At 37.9% G+C, this 14,232-nt stretch overlaps 1 protein-coding gene across 3 annotated transcripts in view; it reads left to right on the top strand.

Annotated features, from left to right (window-relative positions):
• The window catches only part of LOC136262748 (uncharacterized), a 103,583-nt gene that overhangs the window by 28,054 nt on the left and 61,297 nt on the right, over nucleotides 1–14,232 (top strand). For 2 of the 3 annotated variants that reach the window (XM_066057146.1, XM_066057154.1), the window contains exons 3-4: nucleotides 7,620–7,694; nucleotides 13,696–13,764. In XM_066057146.1, coding sequence (XP_065913218.1) covers nucleotides 7,620–7,694; nucleotides 13,696–13,764 — 144 coding nt within the window. Of the gene's footprint in view, nucleotides 1–7,619; nucleotides 7,695–13,695; nucleotides 13,765–14,232 lie in introns of those variants that run through there. The other variant, XM_066057162.1, reaches the window with a different exon arrangement.

The following is a 14,232-nucleotide window of genomic DNA, read 5'->3' on the forward strand; positions in this document are numbered from 1 at the left end:
TTTACATCTCAGCCATCCCATCACTATTCCATAGGAAAGACTGTGCTTTGCACTCAAAAGGTTAGCCAATATCTTATAAAACTGAGTAGCAGCATCACCCATTCCACCAGTAGTAGTAAAAATTAAGGGAGTAAATGAGGCATTCTCTACTTCATGAACCCGTTGTTGGTATTCACGTCTCTTTTCCTTGTCATGACGTCGGTATGCAGAGTGTAGGGGTTGATTTGAGGGTGCACTAGGGTTAAAAATTCTGACATCAAAGTATGACCTCTCAAATCATCCTCCCCAAAAACCATTAGCTGCAATGTCAAGCCTTGCGTTATCATCACGATTAGCTGTTTTGTATTGAAGGGTCTCACCAGAAAGAGGCTGAAGGTGGGGTTCAGTGACAACATTGTTACAGACCTCGGAAAGTAAATTGGCAGTTAGATCACGCACTTCATTATGTCTCAGAGAAGGAAACCCACCCTTTGGGCAAGACAGAGCATGTTCTATGGTAAAAGAGTGACCACAGGCACAGGAAGTAGGGCAGGCAGATGGTAGCCAATGATAGCGAAGCGCAATTGCATCACGAAAAGCAGTTTTATGAAGCACAAAATTATGCGACTTCAATGGAAGACAAGAGAGCCAATTCGATGCACCCTTCTCCTGAGCCAACATGACTGAGGAATGCATGCTAGGAGGAAGTTCATCGAACAAATGATTGGCAGATTGAAGTTGCTCTTGATGGCTCCTAGAGTGAAACTTGGATCGCAACTGAACCTGTGCATCAAGACAGTCACCTAGTTGATGTACCTGAGAGATAATCAAGCCAACGAGACTAGCATTTACTTCTACAGAGCAGGAACGCTGCTGTGACACAACAATCGAAGGATCAAACACACCAAGGCCTCCTAGCCGCACAGGCAAGGCAAATAGCTTTCTCTCAACATCACCAGGGACAGTTCGACCCAATAGACTAGGAAGGAAAACAGATTTAACAAAATGTTCAAGAGGAAGGAAAAGGTCTGTAGAACAAGAAGAAACACGAAAAAAATAGTTCCATCGGAAAGAGAGACCATGACAAAAAGCAGCATAGGAAGCATGAGGTTGTGTTTCGGCAAAGAGGCTCAGGGTCTTAAGATCATCAATCCAGCCATCCACTTTACGTCTCAAAAATAGCTGTTCAAAGGCAGGAGTGCCAATTACACCTCCCAGATAACGGTGTCCGTCAGCAGTAACCTGAATGTCACAGTCTCCAAAAATTGTTCTAGCATCAGTTAAAACAGTTTCCTTGACTATCAAGATAGTTTTAGTAGCATTTGGAAAATAGCCATAACGGGGCCCTACGGAAGATAACAAGCCAATAAGAAGAATAAAAATGAAGAAACTAAGCCAATTTTTGAAGTCGCATATTTCGGGAACGCGTGAAGCGATTTTGCTCTAATTTGGAAAGTGGAGTGCTGAAGGTGGAGGGAGTGTCCACAGCAAAAATCGTCTTGTTTCATCAAGGCAGCACAGAGCTACGGAGGTGTGAAAATTGTGTTTTCTTTCTTCCTGTCAATATACTACGGGTGTTGCGCGCCGGCTTCTTGGGCCGCACGACACACTACCGTGTGTCTTGATACGGTTGTGCCTTCATTCACAGGTGAATCTATCCCCGCTTAGTTCTTGTCTCTAGGCCTCGTAGTTTTCTCAAAGATTATTTATTTATTTATTTATTCATTCATTATTAATGACGTAATTTTAACCGCATTTCGTATTATTCTTACTACTTGGTTGTATAATTATTATCTAATCCAAAACAGCCAAGCTGTAAAAAAACAGTGCAGCCATCAAAAAGGCTATGGTGAAAAAAGATGTGAAATCCAAGGTGGCGGCCAAGAAATGGCTGTGATGGTAGATTAATGGTAAAAATTTTAATAACGACAATTCAGGTGAATTTTTTGCCAAGACCAAGCGGCACAAAAATTCACCTGAATTGTCGTTATTAAAATTTTTACCATTAATCTACCATCACAGCCATTTCTTGGCCGCCACCTTGGATTTCACATCTTTTTTCACCATAGCCTTTTTGATGGCCGCACTGTTTTTTTACAGCTTGGCTGTTTTGGATTAGATTTCATTTCTTTTTGTATTTCTATACCCCAGAGCCGGCCATAGCGGCTTTGGGACTTTTTTAACCTGTCTTTTTTTCTTTACCACAGGAAGAAGAAAAGATGAAGCAGATGTACTTTAAATATTTCTGATTTTATCAGTAAATGTACAAATTATATATATATATATAATACATATATTTATTACACAACTCTCCATGGTGGTTTCTTTGTAACTAAACACTCTACAAGGTGACTTCTTCTTGCTGCTCTCTCTACAGGGTGAATTGTTTGTAGCTGAATAATCTACAAGGTAACTTCTTCTAGCTGATCTCTCTACAGGGTGATTTGTTTGTAGCTGAATTCTGTGCAGGTGATTTGTTTGCAGCTGAGCTCTTTACAGAATGGTTTCTTTGTAGCTGAACTCTCTACAAGGTAACTTCTTCTAACTGGTGTTTCTACAGGGCAATTTGTTTGTGGCTGAATTTTCTACAGGGTGATTTCTTTGAAGCTGAACTCTCTACATGGTGGTTTCTTTGTAACTGAACTCTCTACAAGGTAATTTCTTCTAGCTGATCTCTCTACAGGGAGATTTGTTTATAGCTGAACTCTCTACAGGTGATTTGTTTGCAGCTGAACTCTCTACATGATGGTTTCTTTGTAGCTGAACTCTCCACAAGGTAACTTCTTCTAGCTGATCTTTCTACAGGGTGATTTGCTTGTAGCTGAACTCTCTACATGATGGTTCTTTGTAGCTGAACTCTCTACAAGGTGACTCCTTCTAGCTGATCTTTCTACTGGGTGATTTGTTTGTAGCTGAACTCTCTACAGGTAATTTGTTTGCAGCAGAACTCTCTACAAGGTAACTTCTTGTAGCTGATCTCTCTACAGAGAGATTTGTTTGTAGCTGAACTCTCTACAGGTGATTTGTTTGCAGCTGAACTCTCTACATGATGGTTTCTTTGTAGCTGAACTCTCCACAAGGTAACTTCTTCTAGCTGATCTTTCTACTGGGTGATTTGTTTGTAGCTGAACTCTCTACATGATGGTTCTTTGTAGCTGAACTCTCTACAAGGTGACTCCTTCTAGCCGATCTTTCTACAGGGTGATTTGTTTGTAGCTGAACTCTCTACAAGGAAACTTCTTCTAGCTGATCTCTCTACAGAGAGATGTGTTTGTAGCAAAACTCTCTACAGGTGATTTCTTTGCAGCTGAATTCTCTACATGGTGGTTTCTTTGTAGCTGAACTCTCCACAAGGTAATTTCTTCTATTGATCTCTCTACAGGGCGATTTGTTTGTAACTGAACTCTCTACATGGTAGTTTCTTTGTAGCTGAACTCTACAAGGTGATTTCTTCTAGCTGAACTATCTCTTTCCATAGTTGCATGAACTCCCTACAAGGTAACTTCTTTTAGCTGATCTCTCTACAGGGTGAATTGTTTATAGCTGATCTCTTTACAGGGTAACTTGTTTGTAGCTGATCTCTGTACAGGTTACCTGTTTCTAGCTGATCTCTTGAATTCTCTTCAGGGTGACTGCTCTATTAGGATGACTGCTCTATTAGAGTATCTCGATCTCGCACTTGCTGCACCAAGTTGGATTTCGTGTTATAACTCCGTGGCTTTAAGTCTGATTCTTCTACACCATTGAAGAGCTTTTCTGAGATGATTACTCAATCTATACAGCGATTTTCAAAGCATTACCCCAAGCGGTTTATCTGGTAGGCGTGGCAAGCAGTCGTTTTTTATTAGCTAATCTCGATTGCGTAATTGTTACACACTGTTGGTTTTTTCGTTGTATCTTCCTGGTTTTTAGCTCGATTTCTTTCAAACCACAAAAGGTTTGAGGTTCAATAGTTAACCTATTCACCCACCGATTTTCAGCTTCTTCCCATACGCGGTTTACCCTGTAGGCGTGACAACATATTGGTGTTATTTTTCGTGAATAATCGATCATAACTCTTTTCCTGTTTATCGTATTCTAGCCAAAGTTTGTACAGAGATGCGCCTTTATACCCCGCTTCAGTGTACCAAATGTCAAGGCAATCGGATATGGCGTTCGCGTTTTATAGCAGTTTTTGTAAGTGTGTGAAAAGAGGAAGAAAAATAAGAAGAAAAAAAACCAAGAAACTAAGCCAATTTTTGAAGTCGCATATCTCGGGAACGCTTGAAGCGATATCGCTCTAATTTGGAATGTGGAGTGCTGAAGGTGGAGGGAGTGTCCACAGCAAAAATCGTCTTGTTTCATCAAGGCAGCACAGAGCTACGGAGGTGCGAAAATTGCGTTTTCTTTCTTCCTGTCAATATACTCACGGGTGTTACGCGCCGGCTTCTTGGGCCGCACGACACACTACCGTGTGTCTTGATTATTACTAGGACTGCGTCACATACAACCAAGTACATACACCAACGTGAAAGCCCCCCCCCCCCCACCCCCCCGTGAGGCTATTAGGTGGTGAATGCATTATCCCCAAATCATCTCAATATGTCACAGTAGTGACAGATATAACACAATAGTGGCATCGTAACTAAATGCCACCAGTAGCTAAGTGCCAGTACATCATTGGTGTGGTATAAATGGCACAGTGATGTGTACAAAGTATATGTATACAAAACATACAGGAGAGAACTATACGTACATTATTGCAGTATTGTATGCAGCAATGCATTATAGGCAACATCACCAGATAAAAATTATTAGCCAATATACAGCAATGCATATCAACATCAACTAGAGCTAAGTAAGGTTCATCAGTGGTGTAGCAATGGCACAGTGATGGGTGACACACTATAGTTATGCATACACAACTTTCAGGAGATAGCTACACAATGCTGTAGGCGTATGCAAGCCAGATGAACCAGATAAAGGAAGACAGTCAAGCCACTAGAGCTTAGTAGCAAAGCCAGGTGAAGGCAAAAAAGTAGGGACCTGCCGATTATGCTCATAATTTTACCTATTATGCTATGCTGCACTGCTCAAAAATTTACCTATTATGCTTAAATTTATGCTCAATACTTACCCATTATGCTCAAATTATGCCCAATTATTTATGCCTCAGTTCTCATGCTCTGCTAATAATTTCCAATTTGTGGATAAAGAATAAGTGGTTGAAGCACAAAATTACTTGTCAAAATGGTATATCACAGAAAAGATCGATACACTCTAAAAGAACAGTCAGCTATGTGATTGTTCTACTAGAGTTACTGACTGTCCTATTAGAGTATATCGATCTTTCAGTAATAGCTATTTTGATAAGCAAGAATTCATACTATTACACAAATATTCTACCTATTATGCTAGCATTATGCTCAATGCTTTCAGACACCTATTATGCTCATAATTATGCCAGCATAATCGGCGGGTCCCTAGTGTTAACTAGGTACTTTTTGATCACTGACTATAGTTTTATCATTGAACACTTCCCAGGGAGAAATCATGTGCAAGACTTGCAATTCTTCAAGCAAGATTCTTGCATCACTTGCAGTCTTGCAACTGATTTCTCCCAGGGTTGTCAGGTCAGCTAGCTAACTAGCTAGCACCTTTCACACAGTACTCCAGCCTAAAGTAAAATATCAGAGTTTGTGCAGTTTCAAAAACTTCCTGGGGGCGTGCTCCAGACCCCCTAGACTGAGCCTTACCGCTTTCACTTTTACTCTGACGCCCCGGCCCAACCTTCTAAATACAAGCTACCAGCCTACAACTACAAGTGACATGAGCAATGAGACACATGTTTTTGGGTGTAGTTCAGCCACAAATACATACTGAGTTGTTGTATCTTGGCCTCAAGGGCACTACCCATACACGCCATACCTATAACGCTATCTCCAGTCTTGTGTGGATCCAAAATGTAATCAATCATGTGCCTGGATACAATGCATCTTAAAAGGAAGCAATGCATTACATTCGTTACAATTTCCGGATGTAATATCCGTTACATATTACTCACTGCTTTGTCATGTAATGCGTTATATTACTCGTTACTGTTAAAGTAATATTATTACATAACGTGTTACATACATTTGTAATGTGTTACCCCCAACTCTGAATATTACAAACGTTTAATTATAAGCAGACTTCAAATAGAAATTTCACTTATTAAGTGAGGTGATTAGCCAAGGTAGCAGTGGTTCAGTGGTTAAAGATGCAGGTGTTAGGTATGGAGGTCCCTGGTGCAAACTCTAGTAAGTTTTTTTTGACATTTTTTGCACACCTTTTTACCCGTGGTGACTGCTCTGTTAGAGTATCTTGATCCCACAATTTTACACTTGCTTGCTTTTTGCTTTATAACTTTTTCGCTGTAACTCTATTGCTATTCAAACTATTAAAAAGCACTGCTAAAATGATCAGCCTATCTACACACAAAGATTCAAGTTATTTCTATACTTGGTTTACCCTGTAGCCATGACAGAAGTATGATACTTTTTATATGAATAAATGCTCATAACCCCTTGAATATTCACAACAAACTTGGTACAAGAATCCACCATTACACAATCTTCATTTGTGCCAAAGATCATGGCATTCGATTTACACGTTTGCATTTTATAGCAATTTTTGCGAAGTGTGCAAAAAGAAATCGAAGCCCTCGTAGCCCCCCGTATGGCATAAGAAGAGAAAAATAAAGAAATTAAAATGAAACTTTGAACATCCATATCTCAAAAATGGCTTTTGCGAATTTAATCAAATTTGCTGTGTTGCATACCCTATACCAGGAAGACAGCTACGTATAATGCAGGGACCATGGAACTATGTATGCATGAAAAAGCTGTTTTCTTTCTTCCTGTCAATATACACACGGTGTAGTCACCGGCTTTCAGGCTGCACGACCCACTTCTGTGTGTCTTGATATTATTTGCAATATCCTGGTATTGCTGTGCAAGTATTAATCTTACTGTCATGATGCTAATTAGGAAAACAGCAATTACTCACTCTTGGAAGAAATCTTTTACCTGTTTGCTTAGAGATTTGTCACTGTCATTCTATTATTGTGTAGATATGTAGACTAATTGATTAATTATTATACGTTATCACTGTATGTACAGTATTAAATGTATTAAATAGAGATGTACATATTTTTGGCCTGCTGGATCCTCATATACTGCAAACTAACATGTTAAACTTCCTAGTAACTTTATTATTAGTAGTAGATAAGTATAAGAGATGTAGTGTATGCATGAAAGCTGGGTTTTAGAAACTCATTTACGTCTGAAATTATTGCACCAATAAGAGATGTTATCGATTATCTGGTATCAAAATTCGCATAAAAGCCAATATCAATAATCAATCTGATATTTACATGTTTGCCAAAAGTTTACATGTATATATTTTGTGTAATTAAGCCTCTGTTTTTTTGTCTAATTGTTATGACAACTATAAGGTCATGGTCAGTAAAATTGAAATTTGGCGATAAACCAATTTCCGATTATTTACTAATAATTATTAATGGTTGCATCACTAGTACACAGTACAGAATGTACGTACTTGTATGTGTTTTTGTACATTCAGTGAATATATATATACATATTTCTTTATCCACACAACAGAAAATTGCGCTGCTGCAGCACCAATTCCTACAAGAGTTGAATCATGTGGACCGTTGCCAATCACTGTTCATACAGGTAATATTGTGCTTCTTATTTTTGGTATTGATCTGTAACTACAGTACAACTACACAGAATATGCTTGATTATATATGGTGTGCAAATTTTATAATTTTATCGATTATTATTTTTTATTTCTGAAATCAGCAACCAATATTCCATCTATAGCAAATATTAATCTCAAATCAGAGTGGCAAGCAATCATGGTAGTAGTTTCTTTGAAAGTAATTTGCACAATTATACAATGTTGACCCACAGTACATGCTTGCATGGTTCTAGTAATCTTGTTGAATGTCACTCTACTTTAAAAGTTAAGATTATTTACTTGCTTGTGACACATTACAAAGCGTGTTTTTCAAACAGGATGGATAAACAACTGTGTTGTAGTAGGAACCTGGCTCAGGCTCTTGCCTAGACAGCAAGCTGTTTGTGGATCAAGTCACCACCTAGTCTGAGATTTTTTTACATTCAGCAGAATTATACACTACGATAGTAGTGTATAGTAGGGACCATAAAGGAGTAGGCATGGTCCATGAAATAACATCACCCTAAAAACAGCCTCAATTTTCCCTGACAACGATGAGGCAGTATTAGTTAGGTAAAACTAAGCCCAAACAAGCTTTCAGATCAACCCGAAACACTTTCAACAAGTTGCTATGGAATTTTAATTCAATGGAATTTTCTACTGATTAACTGAGTAACTGACTGATTGATGCCTTCAGACAAGCGTAACTCAATAACGGCTAAGGCTATGGGCTTGATTTTTTCACTATTCAATGTCGCTTCAGCCCAACAGGTGCCTTTTGGCATACCACAGTACATACAATGCATTCTTCATGGACTTACCAGTGTCCTCATTTGTGTCCCATTCATCTTTGCTGACAGCGAAAAGTGTCGAATTGGTGGTAGCACATGATGGCTTCTCTTGTAATGGAAATTGTTTGTATTTTTCATAGTGGTTACTTCAATTGCAGGGGTGTTTTTAAAACAGTTTTTGTTTGATTTATACTGCTGTGTAACGAGTAGGTTGAACATAGCCAACAACGAAGCGTAATGGATACTTCACTCTTCAGACGAAAATTTATATTACTGGGCATGCGGCACCAACCCTTTCTTTTGATATGCATGGATTGCAGAGATGCTTTTCAAACAGTTCTTGAATCACACTGCTGTGTAACAGGTTGAACATAGCTGACAATGAAGTGTAATGGATACTTCACTTTTGGGATGATAATTGGGGCATGCAGTGTCATTTCAGATGTGGTATGTGTAGGTTCACCAGTCATAATAATTATTTACAAAATGAGTTAAAAAACAAGTACACAGAAAAATTTGGAATTTTCAACTAGAGTAGGGACCATAACACATCGATAAAAAGTACTGAAGCAAACTGGAGTAGTGCACGATATTAAATCACAGTAAAACAATAAGAAGTGTTATATCCCTACTGTGGTCAAGATACCATAATGGAAATGTACAGTAGGGATAAATAATAGTTATACAGGCACAATGTGGAGTCTATGAAATTTATAAACCTGAAGGCCCGGGCTGTAGTGCACGAGCGAAGCGAGGGCGCTACTAAGGGCCTGAGGGTTTATAAATTTCATAGACTCCACATTGTGCCTGTATAACTGCTTTAGACTCTATTTCACATTACACTCAGATTACTTACCTCATCCACGGCTGTTTCTGCTGTAGGCTCAGCTAAAGCGGCTGGTTTTCTTACGATAATACTAGCGCCATGGCAACTATGCGTCCTCACGTGACTAAATAATCGTGCTTGTTAAATCACTGCACGTGAACAACGCATAGCAATTGGACAAAGCCGATTTTGAGCATATGTCATATTGTACTTGAAGGCGTGGAGTATATTAGAAAACAAGGTGGAGTATATGAGATTTATTACCCACCCAAAACAGCCTAAATAAGTGTAATATCCCTACTGTGCTCAAGATACCATAATAGAAATGTACAGTAGGGATATAACACTTCTTATTGTTTTACTGTGATTTAATATTGTGCACTAGTTTCAGTACTTTTTATCGACGTGTTATGGTCCCTACTCTAGTTGAACATCCCAAACTTTTCTGTGTACTTGTTTTAGTAACATATTTTGCTATGTACACAGCCTTTCAGTAACCATTGCAAATTTGTACTTGCCTTTTTGTCATAGAACAGCAACTATTCTTGTGGTTGGTTTGCTCCATTATGCATAATAAAATGACATTTTACCACACCACTACTGACTAGACTAACAAAATCTGAATCCTTAAAGTTTTCAGTATGTCATTGAGTATCTAAACAATTATAATTAGGTAAGGTTGTGGACACAATTGTTTAGTTACTGCTTGTCATGAGATTTTATTAAACTTTCAGTGCTTTTTCGGTGAAATAAAGTCTATTTAATTGTATATCTCAAGTTACTACAATATCAGACACACAATTTAGTATCAGTTAAGGGAATTAATTGTAGCTATCACCTGTAAATATACACATGCATGCACTGAGCAAAAAACTTTCTTATATGAATACTTTACTGGCCACCACAAGATTAAGATGAGGTACTTAGTGCTATACTAGATCTGCTACAATCACATCATATGGCAATATTTCCTTTCACAGCACAGAAATACAGTACTTTGCTCCATTACCAACGCCAACTCATCCTGCATGGTCTCATTGAGTCATCTTAAAAGGTGTTTCCTTGAGTCACACCACATAGGTGGCTCCAGGATTTTTTGATGACTGGTTTCTGATCAAGAGCATACTAGAAACTTTTTGGAATGGTTTTGGATTGATCTAAAGACATTTTTGGGCTTGGCTGTGCCTAACCAATACCACCAAGTTGTTATGAAGGGAAATTAAAGCTGGTTTTAGGGTGAAGTTTTGGCTGGAAAAGCTCAGTTCTGCATTAACCCTACTATACCAATGGTGGATCCAGGATGGGGCATTTGGGGCAAATGCCCCCCCCCCCCCCCCTCCTCTGCCCTTTCCTTTTAGAAAGAATTGCTATCACATTAATAATGCCAGTTAGGCCAATATCAGTTTATTACTCAAGAAATGGATACTTTTAGCTTAAAAGGCAGAAATATTACCTTTCCTTACAACACATTTAATCTGAAATCAAACTCAGACTGTCACCTAGCACAAGCTATAATATCTATTCCTAGCACCATCATGCGTATTAAGCGCCTCTAGAAATAATTATCGTGTGACATGTGTTTTAGCTTTTGCATAGCACCTTTTAAGATTTCACAACCTTCTGCAATGGTCTAAATGACACAATTCAACAGTGAAATACTGCTGAGAAGTGATTATTTGCTGCTGTGTGTATATCAACCACAACAGATTGCAGCCAGTAGTTGATTCCCTTTTTAATGGTGAATCTGAATTTGTTTGTGACCCTCCCCTTGCCAGCTCCTGGATCCGCCCCTGTATACAGTACATAGATAGTACTGTATGATAGCTAGTGGAGGGCAGCCATTCTCAGAAGGAGGTTACCTTTTTTTTTGGTCTGTACCAAAAATCTATGGAATTTTAAAATTTTTCTATTTAACAGAATTTTATTCTGACTAACTGGTGCCTTCAGCCAAGCATAACTTGACAATGGATATACCTGCAAGCTTGATTTCTTCACTGTTTGACGTAACTTTGTCCTGAGATGTGCCTTTTCACCAACCGTAGTATGTACAATGCACACATCATGGACTCCCTTATTTTCGCTGACAATGCAAGGTGTTCATTTATTAGTGAATTAGTGGCTCCCTGTTAATAATTAAGAGTGCACTGCTCGACTTTCTCTGCTGGCTGGTGAATTTGTTTCTCGTGTGTTTGAGTTCAACTAATTGTTCCAGATGATGGGTGTAGGATAAGAACTCGTTTTTAGCAAAGTACAACAGGCATGTGCTGATTAGTTTGGGGATTAGTTGGCATGGTTTAATCACTTGCGTTTCTTCAATGCTGACTCACTGCTTTGCTGTGTACAGTAAGTTGTACCAAAAGGTAGCTATTTCATTCTATGAACACTGTTAATTGTTTGTTTCTTCTGTGTTTAGTTCAACTGACTGTTCCAGATGACTGGTGGATAAGAACTTGTTCTTAACAAAGTAGAACTACTGCCCCCCCCCCCCCCCATTTCCCCCACTTTGAAGAATGGAGGGGTGGTACCCCCTCACTTTTCCCTATGCCCAGTTACTATTATATTGCAGTCATTTAGCCAACTTAGTTTACTGGGATTTGTGCTAAAGGTTATGGAATAGCTGCTGCATCAATCAGTGCTGGGAGTGCATGAAATCTAGATACTCTAGCTAATAGAGCAGTCACCTAACTACTCTAATAGAACATTCAGCGGAATCATCATAAGTTGGTCCTGCTGTGCAATTTGTCTCCATTAACACATTTATTCAAGAGCACGAGCCTATCTGAAATGCCTTCATTTACTGATGTAGCTATCTAGTTGTACAGTATATCTTAATGATAGTCATCAACATAATATTATAGGAATATCCTAGTCAACTACACATGTACCACTGAAACTGCTGTCAGATTCAACCTCAAAGCATTCAAATATCAAAATGTTCCTGTGGGCCTGCACCCAGATTCCCTTAGTATTGGCATGCAAAGCATGGTAGTGTGCTTTGTACATTAAGGTACAGTTAATTATTTTGAAATATTTTGTAACTTACAGCCACCCCCACATGATATAATTCAGTCACATCTATGTTGGAACATTTAGGATGGGACACTCTTTAAAAAAGGTGCATGATAACAAGACTACAAACACTATTTAAAATTTTACACAATGACTATGCTCTGAAATCCCACATTGTATCTCCACCCAACAAGACACACCAGACAGTATCACCCCCAACATTTCACATTATTCCAAATTCATCTACTGTAACATATCAATAGAGCTTCTACACAAAAACAATTAATGAATGGAACAACCTACCCACTGCAATAACTGAACATGATGATTTGAACTTATATACTGATAACTTACTAACATTACTATAGACTCCTAAATCATTGTAGCTATAGCTACAATGGTTTAAGAGTCTATAGTAATGTTAGTAAGTTACACATGTATCAGCTAATATATGTAAATCTTAGTAAATTCTTTTTTTCCTGGGCACATCAGCAGAGCTGCCTGCTCAGCAATGATAAATAAATAAATAAATGACCCCTTCACCTCTCCCCCTCCCTCCACTTTTGAGTACAGTTCTTTGCCCTGTCTTAAACCATAAGACATACGTATAAATCAATCCATTAAACTAATTGTTGTAGAATATCAGTACACCAATCTATGTGCAAAATTACAGTTTATGGTTAATGAAAAAATTGATGGTGTCTTCTTTGATTGACTTCTCATAGCTACATCAATTCATGTTTATGAAACAAACTAGTTATGTCTACAGATTGATCGCCAGATCTATAAAAAGAACAGAAACAACTCAAATAAGTATAAGAAAAAATTAGGAATTTTAAACTGGAGTGGGGATCAACTAGATAATACAGTAGCTTGAGTATACACAGTGTTGTATGTACCTTGAAAGTTGTGGCATAGCAGAAATGGAAAGTATAAAATCCATCATGATATTGTATGCATACTTTTCAAGTTACTATACAGGGTATAGGATGAATGAATTTGAGGCCTTTTGCAATTTTTTTGAGAATAACTTGCTTTTTACACAGCTTTTATACACTATAGCATTAACTACTGTAAATGCCGATAATGACAAATATTCTAGGATGAGAGCATTTAGCAAATTTTATATCCCTCAACAATTTATATGTATATTGTACATAATATGAGGTTAGTTAATTTGCTGTCAACTGATGAAAATGAATAAAGGGTAATATAAACTTATCCGCAAATTCCAAATGCAGTTGATTTTCTTTTTTGGATGTTTAAAAGCTGCAAAAATAAAAATAAAATAACCAGTAGCTACATGTAAAGCATGTCTGGGTACAGTGTAGATGTACAGTAAACTTATGTTATTGAATGTCCTCCTAGCAACTACTTCAACATCCAGAACACCTACAACTTTGTTAGGACCAACTATTCAAACTCCTCAGAAAACAAGTATGTAAAGTATAATGTATGCATGAACAATAAACAATACACTTGTATGTAATCATAGGCGTAGCAACCTGGGGGTGGGGGGCGTTTGTGATTAAATTTAAAAAATGAGGTACTCTAATAGAGCAGTCAATTACAGTACTCTAATAAAGCACAGTGTACATATGAAGTTGTAAGTAAGGATATTAATGTATGTGATCAGTGATACATGCAATGTATATTTGGTGGAGGAACAGTCATTCTTAGAAAGTATCAACCATTTTATTTTTTGGTTTTCAACACCAAACTGAGAATTTAGAGCCACCCTATTTAAAAATATCTTGCTACGCCTGTGGTATTATAGTATGTATGTGTGTATAGTATGTAATGTATGTAAGTTACTCCTGGCAATACATAACAATACTGTATCTAAACAATTTATTGAAATTATTTGTAAATGATTTGACAACTTTTCATACAAACCTATAACTG

The sequence above is a fragment of the Dysidea avara genome, chromosome 1 (genome assembly GCF_963678975.1).
Source record: "Dysidea avara chromosome 1, odDysAvar1.4, whole genome shotgun sequence".
NCBI classification, from domain to species: Eukaryota; Metazoa; Porifera; class Demospongiae; order Dictyoceratida; family Dysideidae; genus Dysidea; species Dysidea avara.